The sequence below is a fragment of the Prunus avium genome, chromosome 6 (assembly GCF_965620075.1).
Source record: "Prunus avium chromosome 6, drPruAviu1.hap1.1, whole genome shotgun sequence".
In the NCBI taxonomy this organism is placed as follows: Eukaryota; Viridiplantae; Streptophyta; class Magnoliopsida; order Rosales; family Rosaceae; genus Prunus; species Prunus avium.
Window position 1 is genome coordinate 5,804,193 of NC_142289.1, and position 19,812 is coordinate 5,824,004.

At 39.2% G+C, this 19,812-nt stretch overlaps 3 protein-coding genes across 3 annotated transcripts; all 3 read right to left on the reverse strand.

Moving 5' to 3' along the window:
- Positions 1-4,908: 4,908 nt before the first annotated feature.
- LOC110765065 (putative LRR receptor-like serine/threonine-protein kinase At3g47570) lies at positions 4,909-8,389 on the reverse strand. The gene is made up of 2 exons (XM_021968113.2): positions 5,633-8,389; positions 4,909-5,531 (listed from the first exon to the last, which is right to left on the reverse strand). The coding sequence occupies exons 1-2, from the start codon at positions 8,289-8,291 to the stop codon at positions 5,062-5,064; spliced, it is 3,129 nt and encodes a 1,042-aa protein (XP_021823805.1). The 5' UTR covers positions 8,292-8,389; the 3' UTR covers positions 4,909-5,061.
- Positions 8,390-15,520: 7,131 nt separating this feature from the next.
- On the reverse strand, positions 15,521-18,971 carry LOC110765066 (putative LRR receptor-like serine/threonine-protein kinase At3g47570). The gene is made up of 2 exons (XM_088255038.1): positions 16,242-18,971; positions 15,521-16,141 (listed from the first exon to the last, which is right to left on the reverse strand). The coding sequence occupies exons 1-2, from the start codon at positions 16,900-16,902 to the stop codon at positions 15,684-15,686; spliced, it is 1,119 nt and encodes a 372-aa protein (XP_088111164.1). The 5' UTR covers positions 16,903-18,971; the 3' UTR covers positions 15,521-15,683.
- LOC148293538 (uncharacterized) lies at positions 17,350-18,855 on the reverse strand. Its single transcript, XM_088254507.1, has one exon. It carries the CDS (start codon positions 18,853-18,855, stop codon positions 17,350-17,352), a length of 1,506 nt encoding a protein of 501 aa, XP_088110633.1.
- Positions 18,972-19,812: the final 841 nt, after the last annotated feature.

Genomic DNA, 19,812 nt, shown 5'->3' on the forward strand with positions numbered 1-19,812 from the left:
TGGGATATCTCACTGGTGAACTCCCAACACCTTCTCAGACAGACTCGACATTCAACCGATGGCGAACAGAAAATGCAATTGTGAAAGGGTGGCTAATCAACTCCATGGAGCCAAGGTTAATTGGCAACTTCATTAGATTCCCGACGGCCAAAGGAGTTTGGGATGCAATAGCCACAACTTACTTTGATGGCACTGACACCTCCCAGGTGTATGATCTTAAAAGGCGAATCTCCCGTATGCGACAAGGGGGAGGTTCGATTGAAGCTTACTACAATGATCTCCAAGGCTTATGGCGAGAAATCGATTTTCGTCGTCCAAATGAGATGAAGTGTGAGCTGGATATTAAGAAATACTATGATATCATCCAAGAAGATCGAGTTTATATTTTCTTGGATGGTTTGGATGATCGGCTTGACAAAGCCCGAAGTGATGTGCTCCAAATGAGTTCGTTTCCTACAGTAGAGCAAGCCTATGCTCATGTTCGACGAGAGGATATCCGACAAGCTGTGATGTTAGGAGCTCCAACACCAACCGGAGCAGGATTGGCAACAAAAGGAACATACCGACCCTCTCGCTCGACTCCAACTCTCAATTCCCCAGTTACTGCTTCTCTCCAGCCACAAATTACTACCAACAAGACTACTCCACCTTCTCGACCCAAGGCTCCCACAGATGGGAATGGTTGCACTCACTGCGGGAATCCAAAGCACACTCGAGAAACCTGTTTTAAATTACATGGCTATCCGGATTGGTGGGAGGCTCTCAAGGCTCGTAAACTTGCTGCTGGAGGAACGGGTCGTGCTGCCCTTGTCACCATGGATCCTCCAATAACATTAATTCCTCATGAAGAATCTACCTCAGTACCGGAAAAGAACTCTTCATCTTTCAGTGACTCAGGTAACTGTGGATATGTATTTCATACATCATATACAAGTGACTCCACATGTTGGATTATTGATTCAGGAGCCACAGATCATATGACGTTTGATTCAACCGATTTTCTAAGTACAACTACACCACAACGAACAAGTATTGCCAATGCGAATGGTGTTACTTCTCCTGTGGTCGGTGCTGGAACCATTGGCATCTCTCCATCTCTTACTCTTCAAAATACTTTGCTTGTCCCATCGTTGTCTAATAAATTGATGTCTGTTGGCCAAGCTACTGAGCAACTAAATTGTTGTGTACTTATGTATCCCGATTTCTGTTTATTTCAGGATATTCTCACCAAGGAGATCATTGGTCGTGGTACTAAGAGAGGGGGGTTGTACTATGTGGATGATTTCAGTATGGGAAAGGCACATAGTGTGAAGCACTCATCGACTTGGAAGGATCGACAACTTTGGCTATGGCACCGACGTTTGGGGCATCCGTCCTTTGGCTATATGAGACATCTATTTCCAGATTTGTTTTCGAGTTCCTGTACCACTGATTTCCAATGTGATACTTGTATCTTAGCTAAGAGCCACAGAGTCTCTTATCCATTAAGTACAAATAAAAGTGTTACTCCATTTGCTTTGATACATTCTGATGTTTGGGGCCCTTCACCTATCTCTACAACTTCTGGCTTCCGGTGGTTTATCACCTTTGTAGATGATTGTACCCGCATGACTTGGCTCTTCATGATGAAAAATAAAACCGATGTATTCCATATATTTCAGTCATTTCACAAGCAAATTGAAACTCAATTCTCTACCAAGATTCAAGTCCTTCGTTCTGACAATGGGGGTGAATATATCAACCATGATTTTCAGACTTACTTCCAAATGCATGGCATCATCCATGAGACTACGTGTCCTCAAACTCCTCAACAGAATGGTGTTGCGGAACGAAAAAACCGACACCTCCTTGAAACAGCACGAGCCCTTTTAATTGGAGCTCATGTTCCTCGCCACCATTGGGATAATGCTATAGTTACCGCAGTCTACCTCATCAACCGAATGCCTTCCAAAGTTTTAGACTTCCGGACTCCATTACAAGCACTTGCCCAACATGGGCCCTTGCCCTCCGTTCAGATGCTTCCGCCCCGAGTCTTTGGTTGTGTGGCATTCGTCCATCTCCATAAGAATCAACGTGGCAAACTTGATCCATGTGCTCTCAGATGTGTTTTCGTAGGCTATGCCGCTCATCAGAAAGGATACCGGTGTTATCACCCCTCCAGCCGTCGTACGTATGTCACTTTGGATGTCACCTTTATGGAGTCCGAGATGTTCTTCCATGATCCGATGAACAAGGTGGCTCTGGATATTCAAGGACCTGAAGATTGGAGCAAAACAAACCAAGGCAATGAAGTTGAGTTTCGAAACTGGAGCCAAGCGACCGGTCGCCATTAGCCAAGCGACCGGTCGCCAGAAAATTCTGAAGCAGGATTTCGAACCTGTCCAAAAGCGACCGGTCGCCAGGAGCCCAGCGACCGGTCGCCATCAAGTACTGAAGCTGATTTTCGACTCTGTCCAAAAGCGACCGGTCGCCAGGAGCCCAGCGACCGGTCGTCAGCAAGTCCTGAAGCTGATTTTCGACTCTGTCCAAAAGCGACCGGTCGCCAGGAGCCCAGCGACCGGTCGTCAGCAAGTCCTGAAGCTGTTTTTCGACTCTGTCCAAAAGCGACCGGTCGCCAGGAGCCTAGCGACCGGTCGTCAGAAAATTCTGAAGCTGGAGTTAGAACCTGCCCAAAAGCGACCGGTCGCCAGGAACCCAGCGACCGGTCGTCATCCCGCCAAGAACACAATATTTCTTCCTATTTTATCGATGAGACTGATGAAGACCCCCCTCACATCTCAGTACCCTATGATCAATCTCCTGAGAATACTCCTGAGGTAAGTGATTCTATTCCATCTACTGCTTTAGCTGATGAAACTGTTAAGTATCAATTACCTGTTAGACAGAACCGTGGAAAACCACCAATTCGGTACTCACCGGATGGTGGCAAGGCATCAAAATACCCAATTGCCAACTATGTGTCTACTGGAAAATTATCTGAATCTCTCCAGGGTTTTGTACATCAGTTATCCGCAATTCATATTCCAACTAAAGTAAGTGAAGCACTGAAGGATCCAAAATGGGTTCAAGCAATGAAGGAGGAGATGCAAGCTCTGGAGAAAAATCACACATGGACACTGGAGACCTTACCTCAAGGAAAGAGGACTGTGGGATGCAGATGGGTTTACACCTTGAAATATAATGCTGATGGGTCCATCGAACGTTACAAAGCAAGGCTTGTGGCAAAGGGATACACCCAAACATATGGTATTGACTATGAAGAAACATTTGCTCCAGTCGCAAAACTTAACACTGTTCGAGTGCTATTGTCCATTGCAGCAAATCTTGATTGGCCTCTCCACCAATTTGATGTCAAAAATGCCTTCTTGCATGGAGAACTCTCAGAAGAAGTATACATGGATATCCCACCAGGATATGTTACATCCACTCATGCTAATGTGGTGTGTAGATTACGAAAGGCATTATATGGATTGAAGCAGTCTCCTCGGGCATGGTTTGGGCGTTTTACCTTGGCGATGAAGACTTATGGTTTTACGCAGAGTAACTCTGACCATACTCTGTTCTTAAAACACCAAGGAGGGAAGGTAACGGCTTTAATCATTTATGTTGATGATATGATTATTACTGGGAATGATACGCAGGAAATCTCTCAACTACAAAAATGTTTGGCCAAGGAATTTGAAATGAAAAATCTTGGTGGACTCAAGTACTTCTTGGGCATTGAAGTTGCTCGATCACAGCAAGGCATATTTCTTTCCCAGAGAAAGTACGTTCTAGATTTATTGGCAGAAACTGGGATGCTAGATTGCAAACCTGTCGACACTCCAATCGTTCAGAATCACCACCTTGGGGAATATCCCAATCAGATACCCACTAACAAAGAAAGATATCAAAGGTTAGTGGGGCGATTGATCTACTTGTCCCATACCCGACCCGACATCGCATATGCTGTAAGTGTTGCTAGTCAGTTTATGCATTGTCCAAGTGAAGATCATATGGATGCAGTTCTTCGAATCCTTAAATATCTGAAGGCAGCACCAGGTAAAGGACTTATGTTCTCTAGAAATGGTCATCTGAATATCAGTGGCTATACCGATGCGGATTGCGCGGGAAATGTCACTGATCGACGATCAACATCAGGTTACTTCACATTTGTGGGAGGTAACTTGGTTACTTGGAGAAGCAAGAAACAGAAAGTCGTTGCCTTGTCTAGTGCAGAGGCTGAATTTCGAGGAATGACCAAAGGAATTTGTGAACTCCTTTGGTTAAAGCAATTGCTTACAGAGATTGGATTTGCACCTACATTAGGAATGCATCTACTGTGTGATAACAAGGCTGCCATATCCATTGCCCATAATCCAGTTCAGCATGATCGCACAAAACATGTTGAAGTGGATCGACACTTCATTAAAGAGAAACTTGAAAACAAAGAAATTCAGCTTCCGTTTGTCAAGTCCGAAGACCAGCTGGCTGATATATTGACAAAAGCAGTTTCTAGCAGAGTATTTCACAACTCACTGGTCAAGTTGGGCATTGGCGACATCTACGCACCAACTTGAGGGGGAGTGTTAGCTTGTAATAGATTAATTAGTTGGTTACCTTTCTATCTTGTCTACACAAAGTCCTAGTCCTTATTCTAGGGAACCTTGTTTTAGGGAACCTTGTTTTAGGGAGCTTTACTTTACTTTCTTGTCTTAGGGAAACTTTGTTTCCTTGTCTTAGGGATGCCTTGTCTTGGCTTGTAATTATAAATGTATTGTAAGTAATACAAAGACAAGTAGTTGAAATCAGAAAATAAGTTCCAGCTCCAATTCTCTCTACATTCTCCACTTCCTTCAATTAATCTTCTCTATATTTGACATATCTTAACACGATTGAGTTCACGCCTTGTCTTAATATATTTGAATAGAAGAAATAAAACCTTCTTCCCTTTTATTTTTTCCATATAAAATGCTGAATTCAACCTCACATGATCTCAAACAGATTGATACATATAATATCCTTTATCAAAAGATTTCTTGCATATAGATGAGGATACTGAGATTAGTTAACAAACTTAGCCTATCTTGTACTTTTCAATCTTCTTCTTCTTCCTCTTCTTAAATTGAGATATGAGTCTCTAATTGCATTCATTTTGTTGACAACGACATCCATAGACATCCGGTCTCTTGGTGATGTTGCAGAGCATGAGAGCCCTATTTGCATCAATGAATCCAAACATTCCTCCAATCTTTTTGCTTTGACTGGGCCAGGATCTTTATATCCTGCTACTGGTCTTTCTTCTATGCGATTTCCATATTTGTTGTCATCATCGTCATCTTCATCATTCTCGTCATCCGTTTCAAGGAGCAATGAAGGCTCAACTATGTCCATGACATGGTCAGGACAAGCCATGGCTGTGAATTGATGAATGCTTAAACCATCTTTGAACATGTCATCCGTTGGTCTTTTTCCTGTGAACATTTCTAGCAACAGTATCCCATAGCTATAAACATCCCCAAGTATGGAAACTTGGCCTCCCATTCCATACTCTGTCATTTGACACATACATTAGGATGTCACATTCAATTTTCTTTAATAATAAGTTAATAGGAATAGAAAAAAAAAATGAGGATTATAAAACTTCATATACCTGGAGGAATGTAGCCTATGGAACCCTTTAGCCCAACTGACATGGTTTGAGTTTTGGTGGGATTATTTGATGCTTCCAAAAGGAACCTTGCTAGACCAAAGTCACCAACATGGGCTACCATATCTTCATCAAGAAGAACGTTGCTTGGCTTTAAATCACAATGAACAATGCACGTTTCACAGTCGTGGTGTAGATAATCTAATGCAGAAGCAACATCTATGGCAACATTTAGTCTTTGGATCAGGCTCAATCTCTTACTTTGAGATTCTTCATCATCTCTTGGATGCAGCCATGGGTCTAGACTTCCATTTTCCATGAACTCGGAAACTAGACTTTTGAACTCATTACCTTGGTTGTCAATGCTTGAGCATGCGGTTATGATTTTGAGAAGATTACGGTGCCTTATACTTCTTAAAGCGTTGCATTCATCAGTGAAGCTCTTGGAAGCTTCTTCTTGTTGAAGGTTTAATACCTTAACAGCAACAACCATGCCATTACTAGAGAGTACTCCTCTGTATACAGAACCGAAACTTCCTGAACCAATGAGATTGTCAAGAGAGAACCCGTTGGTTGATTGAGCGAGTTCTAAGTAAGAGACACCTGATTTCCAATCCTCATCAGAAGGTGAAGTACCTCTTGACCTTTTCACCATTTTACATGCAGCAATGAAGCATGATAGAGCAATGAATGCAAGTGCACAAGTTATAGGGATTACTACTTTTGGGGAAAGTAGTCCTTGAGATGACTGAGGTTTTTTCCTGGAGCATACAGGTAGAAGTAATTCTGGGATGCCACCACAGAGCTTATTATTTCCATGAACTGAGACACCACTTGCATTTGAAAATATTCCTTCTTCAGGCAATGCACTCTCAAAATCATTATAAGAAAGATTGAGTTGCTTAAGAGCTCTAAACTTACCTAGAAATTCAGGAATTTTCCCAGATAAGTGATTGCGTGAAACATCTATTTCTTCCAAGCCTCTTAATTTTGTCAGAGTTTCAGGAATTCTTCCTTCAAACGCATTACCTTCCAAATGTAGGCTCACCAAACTAGTGCAGCTGCCAAGGGTTACGGGGATTTCACCTGATAAGTTGTTTCCTGATACATCTAGCTCCGAGAGATTTACCAACTCACCCACTTCTGATGGTAGTGAACCGGTCAAAAAATTGTTTGACATGGACAAACAAATTGAAAGGGAAGAAAGCCCTATAACCTCTTTAGGTATGGTTCCACTTAGTCGGTTACTAGAAAGGTTAAACATCAATAAGCTTTGGCAGTTTCCCAGGCTTGGAGGTATGCTTCCCTCAAACCTATTACCCTCCATGAAGAGCCTTGTTACTGAAGTCAAGTTACCTAGGGAGGATGGGATTGGCCCCGAAAACTTGTTAAGATTCAAATACAGTCCCTGTAACTTCTGGAGCTTGCCAATTGCATCAGGGAGACTGCCACCAAAGTAGTTTTGTTCCATTCCTAGACTGGTCAAGTTTACAAGATTTGCAATGCCGATAGGGATGCTTCCATGTATCAAATTACCCCCCATTGTAAAAATTCTAAGTTTTGTTGAGAGGTTGGATATGGACTCTGGCAATTCTCCTCCAAAACGATTACGGCTAAAACTCAACACCTCAAGATTAGTACAATTAGCAAGGAAACTGAGAGAACTCAGGTCACCAGTTTTTCCACTTCCCAGTCTATTGTCATCAAAGTTCAGTCTAGATAAGCTTTGCAAGCTTCCGAAATGTTCAGCTGGGAGTTTCCCAGTGAGACCATTTTCAGCAAAATCAAGTTGTCGAAGTCTAGACGCATTTGACAAGGATACAGGAATATTACCTGTGAATTTGTTGACACCACCAGCAAATGTCTCCAGATTAGGAAGAGTGATCCCCACATCTTTTGGCAGCTCTCCATGCAGCTGGTTCTCAGTAACAATGATATAGTATATAGAGGATATATTATAGATTGAAGAAGGAACCATACCAGAAAGTTTATTCCCTGCAATTACAAATCTTCCCAAGCTTGTTAAGCGCCCAAGCTCATTCGGTATGCTTCCTTGAAAATTGTTTTGAAAAATATTAATAGCATACAGAGAAGAAAAGTTCCCTATCCAATCTGGGATTGTTCCAGTGAGATTGTTACCACTAACCCATAGATGAGTTAAATTCAACAATGATTTGAGTTGATCCGGAATGGACCCAATAAGCTTATTGGAACCAACATTAAGCACTCTCAGCTGTGTACAGTGAGATATGTTACTTGGAATTTTCCCACCAAAGGAATTGAAACTGAGGTTGAGATATCGCAGGCGGAGCAGACGTCCCATTTCTTGAGGAATTTCACCATGAAAGAAGTTGTGTATCAAGTTGATTCCGGTGAGATAAGTCAGATTTCCTATAGAAGGTGGTATGGAGCCTACCAATTTTTGAGCTTCCAGGTTCAAAGTCACGACTCTTTTGTTTGAATGGTTGCACGTAACGCCAACCCAGCTGCAGAAATTGATGGAACCATTCCATGTGCTCATGATATGCAGAGGATCTTCAGTTATTCTTTTCTTCAAGTCTAGCAGAGCCAGGTGATCAGATTCATCTCCAAAGGTGCTCAAGCTCATGCATAAGAGAAAGAAGCCGTACCCGTGAAGGAATTTAAAAAAGATCTGCCACATCTTTCTGTAAATAATGCAGTCTTACATGAGAACTCTGTTTCTATGTTAATGCAGATTTTGTTCTACTTTCATTATGGAGATGAAATTTTTAGTTGGGAAGCAGATCTTTTTTCTATCAGATTTTTAGTTGGGAAAGCAGGTCTATATTTATAATTTCATTAATGGAGAATAGATTTTTAGTTGAGATGGTGACACATGTTCTAAAGATTAAGACTTGTTTACAGTGTGAGTCATCTAAAGACTTCTGGATAGTTGAGATGGTGACATGTTCTAATACTACATGCATATAAAGTTAACATGACTAATGAAGGGTATGGTAAATTTCTCCACCAGTAAATACAAAAGGACCAAATAATATCGTATAAAATCTTCATGCAGTTCAACAATAATATAAAGTCCTACATTGACACTTCGATTTATTTGAATGTGCATAAGATTATTGATAATTGAAGAAAAAATTGGGTAAACATTTTAGGATCATACACATATGTGAAGAATATAAAGTTTCACATTGATAGTTCGATTTATTTGAGAATGCATAAAATTATTGATAATTAAAGGAAAAATTAGGGGAAACATTTTAGGATTATATACGTGAAGAATATAAAAATTATAAAAATTTCCATGTTCCTACTTATTTTTTCTTTTGTCTTTTGGGTTTTGTAATAAATGGTCTACCCACCAGAAACCTTATAATAATACATTATCTGTGTGGTGTCCATGGTTTTCGCTGGTGCAGAGGGTGACATGTTAAAGCTGGCACTGATGGTGAAGAAAAGAAGTTTAAGCTTATATTAATTTGTTCTTTTCGACCGAAAAAAAAAGCTTATATTAATTTGTTCAATTTTTCCACATCTGATTAAGAGTTCGGTTATTTGGTCATATTAAACAATAATTATGGACTTCTGTTTAATTATTAGTGGTCCATGTGTTGTACGCAAAACCGATGTACTTTTAGACTTTTGGATTAAGGCTTAATTATGTACATGCCCCCTGTGCTTTTCAACTTTTCTCAAATTACCACATGTGTTTGCAAACGTCTCAAAATACCCCCCGTTCCGTCAGTATTTTTGACATTCCGTTACAAACTTTGGCCCCCACTTCGTTTTAATCTTTAACCTCTTCGAATAAGGGTTTTTCACTTTCAGAAGAGAGAGGGAAATTGGGTATTTGAGTGAGAATGGGAGATTTGGAGAAGGCTAGGGCTTTTGCAAAATCTGAGGTGGGGTTCGAATTTTGGAGAATCTGGAGAAGAAATTAGTCTTTGGCGTTAGATTTTAAGGCTAGAAAGTGCGAAGATGGTGGTGCTTAGAGAATCTGGAGGTTGTCAACCCATATGTAAGTGGACCCATTCTCACTCAATTTTCTTGATTTTGGCATGTGCATTGAACTGTTGTTGGAGTTTTTGTTTTGTTTTGTTGTATACTTTTTGATTCTGTGCTGGTCTGGTGTGGCATTGTGTGGTCCCTTGTGTGTTCCTTGTCTGGTCCTTGTGTGTTGCTGGAGTTTTTGTTTTGTTTTTTGGTATACTTTTTTACTCTATGCTATGGCTTATTTAGACTGAATCTTACAAACACCTTACAAAGCACCTTGGTATTCAAATTGAACTAAAATCTGCCAAATATTATTTTTGTTTTATGGTACACTTTTTTACTCTGTGCTATGGCTTATTTAGATTGAACCTTACAAAGCACCTTAGAAGCACCTTGGTATTCAAACTGAACTAAAATATGCCAAATATTATAGTTGTTTTGTCTTTGTTACCTTTGTCGATTTGTTAAGTGACTCTTCCTCTTACACAGATGAAGATGCTGACGAGGTTGTTACATTTAAGTTTTTCCATTGTGGTAAACTAGTTAAAAATAGAAGGGACAGTGAATGGTCTTATTTGGGTGGTGAAGTCAGTTGGTTTGATTATTGTGAGGTTGATTATATGTCCATGTTAGAGCTATATGGAATGGCTAAAGATTTGGGATATGGCGATGGGTATGATGTGAGTTTTTATAGTGAAGAGTTTGGAATTGGTAGACTCATTCAAATAATATAATATAGTACGCTTTTAGCTTGTATGAGCACGGTACCTAAAAGCAATAGCAGGGTGATAGTTTTGTACTTGAAAGTAGTGAGCCTGACTTCAAGCCAAGTGGGGAATGATAACAGTGATCCAGAATATTCTTGTTCTGAGGATGATGATAGCAGTGATCCAGACTTTCAAGACAGTGACTATGCACAGAATGATGAAGAGATTGAGTTATTGAAGAAGGATGATAAGTGGTTTGAAGGTTATGTGGATCATAGTTGTACTGACAATGATCCTAATGCAGAGGAAAATGATGAGTCAGACAATGGAGAAGAGTCACCTAGACTTACCTGCCCAAATAGCTCTTCAAGTGAAGATGAAGCAGTAGGTGAACTAATAAGGAAGAAGAATAGAATCCCAAAAGGTGAAGATTTCAGACCTGAAATTGATATGGAAAACCCAGGTTTCAAACCAGGTTTAAAGTTTGCAACTGCCAAGATGTTTAGAAAAGCTGTGAGGATATACTCCATTAATTGTGGAAGGGAGTTGATATTTATAAATAATGACCGCAACAAAATAAGGGTAGTATGTGAAGAGGGCTGTCCTTTTGTTATCCATGCTTCAAGTGTAAGTGGTAGCACTTACCTGCAGGTGAAAACCTTTAATCCTACACATGTTTGTAGTAAGGGGAGTAAAAATATACATGCCACTGCTAGCTGGTTGGCTGAAAGATATTCTGGGCAGTTAAGGCTTAATCCAAATTGGACTGCTTCTTCTTTTGTAGAGCAAGTTCACCAAGACTATGGTTACAGACCATCTAGAGCAACTGTGTACAGAGCAAGAGCCATGGCAGTTGACATTGTAGAGGGGTCTTACAGTAAACAATATGAAGTTTTGTGGGATTATTGTCATGAGTTAAGAACCAGAAATCCTGGAAGTACAGTTATCATTAAATCTGAAATGGAAGATGATAGGCCACGGTTTCAGAGGATTTACATCTGTCTTGCAGCCTGCAAGAAGGGGTTTTTAGATGGTTGTAGGCCTGTGTTTTGCTTGGATGGGTGTCATGTCAAAGGGCATCACCCTGGGCAAGTGCTTTCTGCAATGGGAGTTGATGCAAACAACGGAATGTTTCCACTTGCGTATGCATATGTAGAGAATGAGAGCAATTCAACGTGGCTGTGGTTTTTGGAATTATTGAGTGGTGGTCTGAATATTAGGAATAGCCATGGTTATGTATTTATGACTGACAAACAAAAAGGTTTAATAGATGTTGTGGATACTTTATTCCCTCATGCAGAGCATAGACATTGTTTGAAACATCTGTATGGAAACTTGTATTTGGAACATAGAGGGCTTGCTTTGCAACAGTAAATGGAAGCAATTGCTAGGGCCACAACAGTGCCATGGTTTCATGCAGAGATGACAAAGATGTTGGAATTGTCTAAACCTGCACATGATTGGCTTGCAGAGAAAGATCCTAGGCATTGGAGTAGGGCATATTTCAAGACTGATTCTAAGTGTGACATGCTTATGAACAACCTCTGTGAGGCATTCAATCGTAGCATAATGGATGCCAGAGACAAGCCTGTTTTGACTATGCTAGAAAGAATTCGGTTGTATATAATGTTGTTGATGGCTGGAAGAAGGGTTTTCTGTGAGAAATGGCATGGACAAGTTGGGCCAAGAATTAGAAAAATATTAGAGAAAAACAAAGGAAAAGCTCAGTGGTGCATTCCTAAGGCTGCTAGACAGAATAGGTTTGAAGTGATGCACCATAGTGGCCGCACCTTTGCTGTTAATTTGAATATATACCCACTCTTGTTCATGTCGTGCTTGGGATTTGAATGGAATACCATGTTTGCATGCTTGTGCTGCAATAAGTTGGTTTCATGGGAATGCAAAGGACTTTTGTGATGCAGTGTACAAGAAAGAGGCTTATTTGAGAGCCTATGAACCAATGATTATGCCTATGACTAGCCAAGATCAGTGGATGAAGATTAATTTAGCTCCATTACTCCCTCCAAAATACCACAAGCAGCCTGGTAGGCCGAAGAAGACAAGAAAACAAGCTTTTGATGAGCCTAAACAACCTGCTAATCCATATAAGCTTCCTAGGTATGGCATCCCTTTAAAATGTGGCAATTGCTGTGGAGAAGGGCATAATCGAATTGGTTGTAAGGTATGTGTCATTATCCAAAATTGCTTTACATTTAAATATATTTGATTTGGTTTCTGACTTGATGACTTTGCTTATTAGGAACCTAGAAATCCCAACATAAAGCCTACTAGGAAGAGGAATGTTGCCAAGGAAAAACTTCCAGTAAGTGCCACGGTTTCAACTATGTTTTCACCATTCAAATTTTCATATCATGCCTACCTAATTATTATTTGTTTTCGGTAAGAAGGAGAGATGGTGGAGACCAAAGTAGCGGACAACAAAGTATGCAACTAAGGCAAAAGAGACAAGCAAGTGCTTCCCAAGGGCCTTCTCAATCCCAGGCATCTGAAGTAGCCGAGGCTTCTCAATCCCAACAATCTCAACCACCGCAGGCTTCTCAATCCCAACCATTACAAGCAGCTCATGCTTCTCAATCCCAACCATCTGAAGCAGCTCAAGCATCTCAATCCCAACCATCTCAAGTAGCTCATGCTTCTCAAACATGTGATTCATCTCAATCTACCAAACTATCTCGAGTACAACAACGTAGGAGGAGGATGAAAGATCAACAGAGGAGCCATTTTGTCAAAGATCCTTTTTTTCATCCTTAGATGTGATGATGTTCAACTTTTGCAACCTGTTTTTGAATTAGGATAAACTCTTTTTGAATGGTTTGAATGTTGTGGAATTATAGATTCTACAATTAGTTAGTTTTATAAGACTTTAATGGTTTGATTATGGTTGCAATTGGGTTGTTGGTTTGTGGGATTATTGATGTCTGTGATGGTTGGTTTTATTAGGCTTTCATGTCTGTCAAGGTTTTTGAGTCAGGTACATGGCATGTAATTGACCATTTGATATGTAATGTGATGGTTGAAACCTGTTTTGGTGTTGTGCTTATATTGATATGACAATGAACAAAAAATGCTTATATTGATATGTTGTTTTGATGTAACCATTTCATATGGCATTGAACAAAAAATGCTTATGAGTAACTTGTTTTTGTAACCTGTTTTTGGTATCCCATGAACAAGATATGCTTATGAGTAACTTGTTTTTGTATCCAGAGGACTTTTTGGTATCCAATAAACAACATATGGTTGTAACCTGGTTTTGGTATGATGCTTATCAATATGTCACCATTTCTAACCTCTAAACAAGTTTCCATTCATATCACTGATCAAATAAAACTCTAAACTCTAAACAAATATTACAGTGAACTAATGCTTACTCATAAAACTCAAAACAGATTACATTGTTTTCCCACCAAAATACATTATATTACACCAACTGAACTACTGCTACATTACATTAGCATTTGTTCTCAAATTACAGCCCACTGAACTACTGCTTCTCAATCACATTACACCCACCAAATTACAAAACATATTACTCTTAATTCCTCCAAATTCATCCTAATTCATCACCATGGCAAACACCACCACCCAGGAAAGCAACATAGCAGCCCACAATATTTTTGACTTTGCTTGAATCTTTGCATTTTTCTTCTCCACCCTATCAATCTTCCTCAGCAAACCAGGTATCAAAGACTTTGAACGCTCACACATTTCTGCATCAAACCACTGAAAAAACCTACATCCTTTTTCACCACTTCCCTGTATCAACCAAGAACAATAACTGAAAATTTGATCCATTTGATCAATGACTGAATATTTCATCAATTTCATCAATGACTGAATATTTCATCAATAAGAACTCTATCAATTTATGATGCCCAAAACAATGACTGAAAATTTGATCTTAAACATTCTTACCTTTAACTTTGGGCAGACTAGAAATCTCCGCCCTGGGTTTGAACTGGTCCATGAAGTCTGCATCCGTGCTAACTTCCCACAATCACACCATTGGGCATGCCTTGCTTCTCCTGTTTCCATCTATTCTTCAATTCAATGTGTATTCATAGAGAGAACAACCAGCTAAACCTCCAAAATCGTGCGACCCCCTTGCCCCTTTCCCAAATCCGAACTCCACTCAGAGATTCATAAACCCTAATCTTCTACTCCAAAATCTCCCAATTTCGAACTCCACCTCAGAGTTTTATCAACCTGTGATTTCTTCTCCAGATTCTCCCAAAATTCAAACCCCACCACAGATTTTGATAAGCCCTAGCCTCCTTCTCCAAATTCTCCATTCTCACCCAAATACCCAATTTCCTCTCTTCTTCCTCTCATCTGAAAGTGAAAAACTCTTATTCGAAGAGGTTAAAGATTAAAATGAAGTAGGGCCCAAAGCTTGTAACGGAACATCAAAAATACTGACGGAACGGGTAACTTGAGACCCTTTTTTAAACGTTGGGGGGTATTTTGAGACGTTTGCAAATATAGGTGGTAATCTGAGACAAGTTGAAAAGCATAGGGGGCATGTACATAATTAAGCCTTGGATTTATGACTTTGATGATCTTGTTGAATATATGGCCCCCTAGACTCGTTTGTGTGATAAATCTATCTAGCTTCTAGAATGGTTTAATTGTGATTTTACTTGGATGGCCATATATAAAATTTGACCAAAAGAAAAAATATATGAATAGACTTGACTTATATTTTGAGAGTATTTTACATTCAAAGATGAAAGATTTTCTTTGGTAGTTAAAAGATTTTGGGTCTCTCCACCTATTATTAAGAAATTGATGCTCACTGCTAATAATAAGAATTTATAGGCTACAGCTACCGGGTCTAACCCAGTTAAAAAGGACATTAATTTGTAAAGTGGTGGTCTCATATTCAAACCTCATGGAGTCATGACACCTTAATAGTGTGTTTGTTAGAAACCCCCATCCCCTTGTAGTTTAGATGATTATTTGTATTAATATATATATATATATATAAATTCATAGGTACATCACTTCATGTCTCAAAGCAACCTTGGAATATTTCTGAACCAGGCTGGTTTCCTTTTTTTTTTCTTCTTTTCTTTTTTGTGTGTTGTTTTTGGGCCTTCTACTCATGAGAAATTGTTAAGACAACTAGATCACTAATTAAAAATAAAACAATATCTTAACACGATTGAGTTCAAGCCTTGTCTTAATATATTTGAATAGAAGAAATAAAACCTTCTTCCCTTTTATTTTTTCCATATAAAATGCTGAATTCAACCTCACATGATCTCAAACAGATTGATACATAAAATATCCTTTATCAAAAGATTTCTAGCAGGTAGATGAGTGTGTTGAGATTAGTTAACAAACTTAGCCTATCTTGTACTTTTCGATCTTCTTCTTCTTCTTCTTCTTAAATTGAGATATGAGTCTCTAATTGCATTCATTTTGTTCACAACGACATCCATAGACATCCGGTCTCCTGGTGATGTTGCAGAGCATGAGAGCCCTATTTGCATCAATGAATCCAAGCATTCCTCCAATCTTTTTGCTTTGACTGGGCCAGGATCTTTATATCCTGCTACTGGTCTTTTTTCTATGCGATTTCCATATTTGTCATCTTCATCATTCTCGTCATCCGTTTCAAGGAGCAATGAAGGCTCAACTATGTCCATGACATGGTCAGGACAAGCCATGGCTGTGAATTGGTGAATGCTTAGACCATCTTTGAACATGTCATCCATTGGTCTTTTTCCTGTGAACATTTCTAGCAACAGTATCCCATAGCTATAAACATCCCCAAGTATGGAAACTTGGCCTCCCATTCCATACTCTGTCATTTGACACGTACATTAGGATGTCACATTCAATTTTCTTTAATAATAAGTTAATAGGAATAGAAAAAAAAATGAGGATTGTAAAACTTCATTTACCTGGAGGAATGTAGCCTATGGAACCCTTTAGCCCAACTGACATGGTTTGAGTTTTGGTGGGATTATTTGATGCTTCCAAAAGGAACCTTGCTAGACCAAAGTCACCAACATGGGCTACCATATCTTCATCAAGAAGAACGTTGCTTGGCTTTAAATCACAATGAACAATGCATGTTTCACAATTGTGGTGTAGATAATCTAATGCAGAAGCAACATCTATGGCAACATTTAGTCTTTGGATCAGGCTCAATCTCTTACTTTGAGATTGTTCATCATCTCTTGGATGCAGCCACTGGTCTAGACTTCCATTTTCCATGAACTCGGAAACTAGACTTTTGAACTCATTACCTTGGTTGTCAATGCTTGAGCATGCAGTTATGATCTTGAGAAGATTGCGGTGCCTTATACTTCTTAAAGCTTTGCATTCATCAATGAAACTCTTGGAAGCTCCTTCTTGGTTAAGGTTTAATACCTTAACAGCAACTACCATGCCATTACTAGAGAGTACTCCTCTGTACACAGAACCGAAACTTCCTGAACCAATGAGATTGTCAAGAGAGAACCCGTTGGTTGATCGCGCGAGTTCTAAATAAGAGACCCCTAATTTCCAATCCCCATAAGAATGTGAAGTTAAAAGTGGACCTCTTGACCTTTTCACCATTCTACAGGCAGCAATAAAGCATGATAGGGCAATGAATGCAAGTGCACAAGTTACAGGAATTACTACTTTTGGGGAAAGTAATCCTTGAGATGAATGAGGCTTTTTGTTAGAGCATACAGGTAGAAGTAATTCTGGGATGCCACCACACAGTTTATTATTTCCATGAACTGAGACACCACTTGCATTTGAAAATATTCCTTCTTCAGGCAATGCACTCTCAAAATCATTATAAGAAAGATTGAGTTGCTTAAGAGCTCTAAACTTACCTAGAAATTCAGGAATTTTCCCAGATAAGTGATTGCGTGAAACATCTATTTCTTCCAAGCCTCTTAATTTTGTCAGAGTTTCAGGAATGTTTCCTTCAAACGCATTACCTCCCAAATGTAGGCTCACCAAACTAGCGCAGCTGCCAAGGGTTATGGGGATTTCACCTGATAAGTTGTTTCCTTATACATCTAGCTCCGAGAGATTTACCAACTCACCCACTTCTGATGGTAGTGAACCAGTCAAAGAATTGTTAGACATGGACAAAGAAATTGAAAGGGATGAAAGCTCAACAACCTCTTTAGGTATGGTGCCACTTAGTTGGTTACTAGAAAGGTTAAGTATCAATAAGCTTTGGCAGTTTCCTAGGCTTGGAGGTATGCTTCCCTCAAACCTATTACCCTCCATTAAGAGCGTTGTTACTGAAGTCAAGTTACTTAGGGAGGATAGGATTGGCCCAGAAAACTTGTTAAGATACAGATACAGTCCCTGTAACTTCTGAAGCTTGCCAATTACATCAGGAAGACTGCCACCAAAATAGTTTTGTTCCATCCCTAGATTGGTCAAGTTTACAAGATTTGCAATGCCGATAGGGATGCTTCCCTGTATCAAATTACCCCCCATTGTAAAAATTCTAAGTTTTGTTGAGAGGTTGGATATGGACTCTGGCAATTCTCCTCCAAAACGATTGCGGCTAAAACTGAACACCTCAAGATTAGTACAATTAGCAAGGAAACTAAGAGAACTCAGGTCACCAGTTTTTCCACTTCCCAGTCTATTGTCATCAAAGTTCAGTCTAGATAAGCTTTGTAAGCTTCCAAAATTTTCAGCTGGGAGTTTCCCAGTGAGACCATTTTCAGCAAAATCAAGCTTTCGAAGTCTAGAAGCATTTGAGAAGGATACAGGAATACTACCTGTGAATTTGTTGACACCACCAGCAAATATCTCGAGATAAGGAAGAGTGATCCCCACATCTTTTGGCAGTTCTCCATGCAGCTGGTTGTCAGTAACAGTGAAATAGTATATGGAGGATATATTATAGATTGAAGAAGGAACCATACCAGAAATTTTATTCCCTGGAATTACAAATCTTCCCAAGCTTGTTAAGCGCCCGAGGTCATTCGGTATGTTTCCTTGAAAATTGTTGTGGGCAAGAGAAATAGCATACAAAGAAGAAAAGTTTCCTATCCAATCTGGGAAAGTTCCAGTGAGATTGTTCTCATCAACCCATAGATGAGTTAAATTCAACAATGAACTGAGTTGATCCGGAAGGGACCCAATAAGCTTATTGGAACCAACATCAAGCACTCTCAGCTGTGTACAGTGAGATATGTTACTTGGAATTTTCCCACCAAAGGAATTGGAAGTCAGTTTGAGATATTGCAGGCGCAGTAGACGTCCCATTTCTTGAGGAATTTCACCATGAAAGTTGTTGTCTATCAAGTTAATTCCAGTGAGATAAGTAAGATTTCCTATAGAAGGTGGTAGGGAGCCTGCCAACTTTTGATCTTCCAGGTTCAAAGTCACGACTCTTTTGTTGGAATGGTTGCATGTAACGCCAACCCAGCTGCAGAAATTGATGGAACGATTCCATGTGCTCATGATATGCAGAGGATCTTCTGTTATTCTTTTCTTCAAGTCTAGCAGAGCCAGGTGATCAGATTCATCTCCAAAGGTGCTCAAGCTCATGCATAAGAGAAAGAACCCGTGAAGGAATTTAAAATAGATCTGTCTCATCTTGTTGAAAATACAGGTTTGTATGTAATTTTTTATTGTGATTTTTTTGAATGCAGTCTTGCATGAGAACTCTATTTCCATATTATTGGGTTAAATAATGCAGATTTTGTTCTAGTTTCATTATGGAGATGAGATTTTTAGTTGGGAAGCAGATCTATTTTCCATCAGATTTTTAGTTGGGAAAGCAGGTCTATATTTCAAATTGGATTCATTAATGGGGAATAGATTTTTAGTTGAGATGGTGACACATGTAAAGACTTCTGGATAGTTGAGATGGTGACATGTTCTGAATACTACATGCATATAGAGTTAAAATGATTAATTAAGACAGTATTATATTATTATATATATCTCCAGGGAAGACAACCATTTTGCTACAGCAAGGTATGGTAAATTTCTGCACCAGTAAATACAAAAGGACCAAATAATATCATATAAAATCCTCATGCAGCTTAATATGGTTGAAGAAGATAAAGTCCCACATCCATAGTTCGATTTATTTGTGTCTGCATAAGATTATTGAGAATTAAAGAAAAAGTTGGGGGAAACATTTTAAGATCATACACATATATGAAGAAGATAAAGTCTCACATCGACAGTTTATTTGAGTCTGCATAAGATTATTGAGAATTAAAGAAAAAGTTGGAGAAAACATTTTAAGATCATACACATATAAAAAGAACATAAAGTCTCACATCGACAGTTCGATTTATTTGAGTCTGCATAAGATTATTGAGAATTAAAGAAAAAGTTAGGGAAACATTTTAAGATCATACACGAAGAATATAAAAATTATAAAATGCTCGCACTATTTTTTTTCTTTTGTCTTTTGAGTTTTGTAATAAATGGTCTACCCACTGAAAACCTAAAATTTATAATACATTATCTGTGTAGTGTCCATTGTTTTCG